The following is a 4,457-nucleotide window of genomic DNA, read 5'->3' as shown; positions in this document are numbered from 1 at the left end:
GCGTCACGTGGTCCACGGGGCGCTGCGAGGAAACTGGACCCATAACATGTGATCACTCATAAAAATTTACATTATAATATACTATTATTTATATTATCATCAGAGCTCTGTGATCACTCATAAAGATTTACATTATAGTATACTATTATTTATATGATTATCAGAGCTCTGTAATCACTCATAAAGATTTACATTATATTATTATTTATATTATCAACAGAGCTCTGTGATCAATCATAAAGATTTACATTATATTATATTATATTATTATTTATGTTATCAACAGAGCTCTGTGATCACTCATAAAGATTTACATTATATTACAGATTGTTAAAGTGATTATGTTCTAGTTTTTTAGTCATCTGTAGTTGGGCTTTTGGAGCAATATATTTGCGTACTCATTGATTTATCAGTTCAACCATGCAATATATATGTAGCTACATATATATATATATGTATATGTATATTTATTTATTTTTCCACTTTAAAATATGTGCAATAACAATATATAACTCAGGTGTATTATCATTCACCACCAATATTACTCTTGAACATAATTTTACTATATTTTGTACTACTATTGTCTTTTTATCGCTTGTGTACTTAATTATTATTAATTGTTCTTCATTCTTTCTATTGATGCTCTTGCTGCTGCAATAATGTAAATTTACCCACTGCGGGACTAATAAAGACATCTATTTTTTTTAAATTGTACTTTTTTTCTAGGAAAAAGCATCAAACATTATTATTTCAAGGAGATTATTTTTTTAAATATATTTTTACAAAATGTCTGGATGGGGATCTTTAAACTGGAGCAGCCTGGGGTTCGTTTGACCTTCTCACACAGTTATTACGGTAAATTGAAGCGCCGCAAACCAACTGTCACTGTCGCAATTCTTGTAGCTAGCCAAAGTGCGTATATCATACATGATGTAGTCGAAAACCAAGAGCAGTAACGTTACAGTCACTGCTTAGTTTTCATTTCTGGGAACATTTTCTCAAAGTTACAACGTGTTAAATATTTGCTGATATTTATTGAAATACGGTACAGCTGATATAACCATGGCAGAATCTTCGCCGCTTTCAGGGGTTAATGTTGTCCTGGTTATGGCCTATGGCAGCTTGGTAAGTAAAGCTACAGCTGTGTTTGCTTACTGCTCTCTGTGAAGCTCATTTGATATTGCTGAAATGGGGGGGAAAGCCTCACGTTTGGGTTTTTGTACGCAGGTATTCGTGCTGCTGTTCATCTTCGTCAAGAGGCAAATAATGCGCTTTGCAATGAGATCCCGCCGCGGGCCACATGCACCTATTGGACACAATGCACCTAAGGTAAAGTAAAATAATATATCTTTTTGTGTGGGCCAGACTTCCTCTTGTGGTGTCAGAGAATATGACAATAAGTAAATGCTGCTGGGTCTTGGTGGTCACATACAGTCAGGTGCTTTTTGGATACTTCAGGTGCACTGTGCTTTTTCTATCTTGTGAGTGGCTCATGACATTGCATCCCTGATAAAGACCTACCGTATTTTAAATAAGAAAAAACAAGATGGATCTTTACTGTAAGTAGCACAGTGGGGGAAAAGTAGCAGTGTAAGGGTGAAAGTGATAAATCTGAAATATATAAATGTGCAATATGCAGAAGTAAAATAACAAAAATGTTGATATCGATATATATTGGTCAATAATCTTGTATAGCCTATGTACAGAATATAAATAAAGTTATTTTTTGTAACAATCCTTGAAATGAGGTTATGAAACTCTTGTGACAAAGATATGTAATGGAGACGACATTTTACTATTCAACAATGTATAAAATCTCAGCAGGGCACTGAAACAGTACACTTCAATGGGAATTTACTAATTAACAACAACACATGTACATATGTATTAAACTTGAATTAAGAAAAAGGATCAAATATATGCTGCCTATATAACTTTAAAAAAATAAATATTGGCACATATCGGACAACATATACACATTTCGATTATATCTGTGATAGGCCTTGTGAGGGGCTTGTTACATTGCATCCCTGATGAGTACCTGCAGTATGTAGGCCATTTTAAATACAGATACTTGAATTGTTTTGAAGGACACTTGCATTTTACATTTTTGATTTAGCCCATATTTTACCCACGCAATGAGCCCTTCAAAAGGTGATGAAGATAATATTTGAAGCTTCTCTTGGTGCAATAGTTAATTGGTTTTTTTCCCATAATGAATCCATTTACAGGGTTTAAGGGAGGAGATCGACTTCAGACTGTCCAAGGTTCAAGAGATCCGCTTTGAACCTCGTCTCCTGTCAGAAGAAGACGACAGGCTGAAGCAAGGATCACAAATCAGTCAGTCACTCTCTCAGTTCCTCTTGTTGCCACTTGCATCTATTTGAAGCACGGATTGATCTTGTATTGTGTAACGATACTAAAAAACTGTTTCTATTTCAAAGGTTGCTATAATTACCTGTACAGAATGAAAGCTCTGGATGCCATTCGTGACTCAGGTGAGAGATGCACTTCCATTCTTCTTAATTTTGCAGCTTTTTTTGTTAACATCACCACATTACATACTCTCAAACATCATCATCATCCTCACAGTGATTCACTTCATTCATACCATGTGTGAAAAGCAGCAATTCAAACTTAAAATGTAAATGTGCTCTTTTGTAACACATTTGTGAACTCTGTCTTCATTATGTTGTTTTTCTAATCATATGTTACATATGCTACTGTTTAAATCTTAATTTTTTTGTTTTGTTTTTCTGTTCTCACTGAAGGAATTCCTCTGCTGGAGATAAGCCGTAGTCCCAGTGCTTTTACTGGACGTAACTTCAGGAACTGGCTGCTGGAGCTGCGTAACTCTCACTCTCTGATCAAGAGCAGCCGCAGCGCACTCATTGACCGCTTGCTGGAGGGCTACGACAGCGCTCGCCACGGGACCGGGGTATGTACAAGTGTGTTTATCAGTGACGCTGATGGATGATGAAAAGAGAGAGCATTAGATGAGTTCAACATCTCTGTTCTTAGCTGCTGTAACTGGTGAATGATTTTGAACTCTTTGTTTTAGGTGTTTGGGGAAGCAGAGTTTCTTGAATACCAGCAGGCTCTCGATGAACTAGCTGATGTGTAAGTGCTGTCTAACTGGTTCTTACTTGGAATTGTTAGTCTTGTAAAATTGTTGGAATAAATGTTTCCAGTCAGCGTTGCCCACTCTAACAGAGCAAGCTGTCTCAAGAAGATCTTCAGTTGTTTTCCTGCACCGACTTTTACACTCATCTCACCTTTTCAAGCTCATAACATTTCCAAACATTTGTTCTCACTACTGCTGTACATATACTGTTACTGCTATTTACATTACAATTATTTTCATGAATAGGATTACTTGTACTAGTGTTATTATACTGTATTTGTACTGTATTCTATAGTAATCCCCCGTTTCGCTCTTTATTTCTGCTCCTCAGGGTGAAGGCCTATTCCAGCACCACCAGCCTGGACCAGCATCACCAGTCTGCAGCCAAGGACCTGACAGGCTCTCCTGTCCGCAGCACTCCCTCCACCATCCAGGTCACATACCTGCCCTCCACCGGCCAGCGCAGCAAGAGGCCCAAACACTTTCTGGAGCTTAAAAGTTTCAAAGACAACTACAACACACTAGAGAGCACACTGTGAGAGACTGATGTTAAAGACTGAACCATGTGTGCACAGCGATTACACTGGGAAAACAAAACCGGGAAACAAAAAGACTTTGTTTTCAAGCCGAGTTCATCTGTGGTGAAAAATCTTGACTCACAAATTAAGTTTGGTAAAGTGTTTCCTTCCAGTATGTTCAGACAGGGCATTGTCTATTGTTAGCATTGTCATACACACCATTTTTCAAGTAATTTAGGAGAATTATGTTGATGTCACATTTTTTAATCTACTGTCAACATCTCACCGACAAGATTTTTTCTCGGACAATGGTGAAGCTCTTATGGACTCACGGTTGACACAAGGCCTTTGTTCTTATTTTGGATCTATTAAGTTTGTTGGGAAGACAAATATGATTGTAGCCCACCTGGCGAGTTTTTCACTGTCATTGTCATTTTTGTAAACGGCAAAAGTAACAGTAAGTGACCTGGATTCATTTTTATTTTGACTCCAATGTCCAAATGTAAATATGAATGTACCTTTTGATTCATTGTGTTTGTAAGGATGTAAGATATTTATATGGACTGTGATAATTTATTTAGGCAATATTTTGTGAGTTGTATTTATGTGAGGTTTTGTGTCTATCTCATTTGTCTGAATTCAATACAAAACATTACCGTTTTTCTTCCTATATAGATGTGTTTTGCATCGGTATGTCTTCCAACTCATCTTCCAACTCATGTCCTCATTTTCAGTGTCTTTAACACTTCCACTAGGTGGCAGTACAAGGTAACAAGGTACCATAGCAGCGCAACAACAGATGATAGAAGTCCAAC

The 4,457-nt window shown here is 36.9% G+C and overlaps 1 protein-coding gene across 1 annotated transcript; it reads left to right on the top strand.

Annotated features, from left to right (window-relative positions):
• Positions 1-918: 918 nt before the first annotated feature.
• On the top strand, positions 919-4,301 carry LOC133996712 (protein C1orf43 homolog). Its single transcript, XM_062436335.1, has 7 exons — positions 919-1,125; positions 1,228-1,329; positions 2,232-2,340; positions 2,445-2,498; positions 2,772-2,938; positions 3,062-3,120; positions 3,456-4,301. The coding sequence occupies exons 1-7, from the start codon at positions 1,063-1,065 to the stop codon at positions 3,661-3,663; spliced, it is 762 nt and encodes a 253-aa protein (XP_062292319.1). The 5' UTR covers positions 919-1,062; the 3' UTR covers positions 3,664-4,301.
• The last annotated feature ends 156 nt before the right edge of the window (positions 4,302-4,457 follow it).

The sequence above is a fragment of the Scomber scombrus genome, chromosome 16 (assembly GCF_963691925.1).
Source record: "Scomber scombrus chromosome 16, fScoSco1.1, whole genome shotgun sequence".
NCBI classification, from domain to species: domain Eukaryota; kingdom Metazoa; phylum Chordata; class Actinopteri; order Scombriformes; family Scombridae; genus Scomber; species Scomber scombrus.
This window is presented reverse-complemented; position numbering and strand designations above follow the sequence as displayed.

Excerpts from the sequence above, each read along its gene's own strand:
- LOC133996712 (XM_062436335.1), top strand. The coding sequence starts at position 1,063 with ATGGCAGAATCTTCGCCGCTTTCAGGGGTTAATGTTGTCCTGGTTATG. Across the intron at positions 1,126-1,227 it reads TTATGGCCTATGGCAGCTTG|GTATTCGTGCTGCTGTTCAT; the intron begins GTAAGTAAAGCT and ends TTTTGTACGCAG. Across the intron at positions 3,121-3,455 it reads CTCGATGAACTAGCTGATGT|GGTGAAGGCCTATTCCAGCA; the intron begins GTAAGTGCTGTC and ends TCTGCTCCTCAG.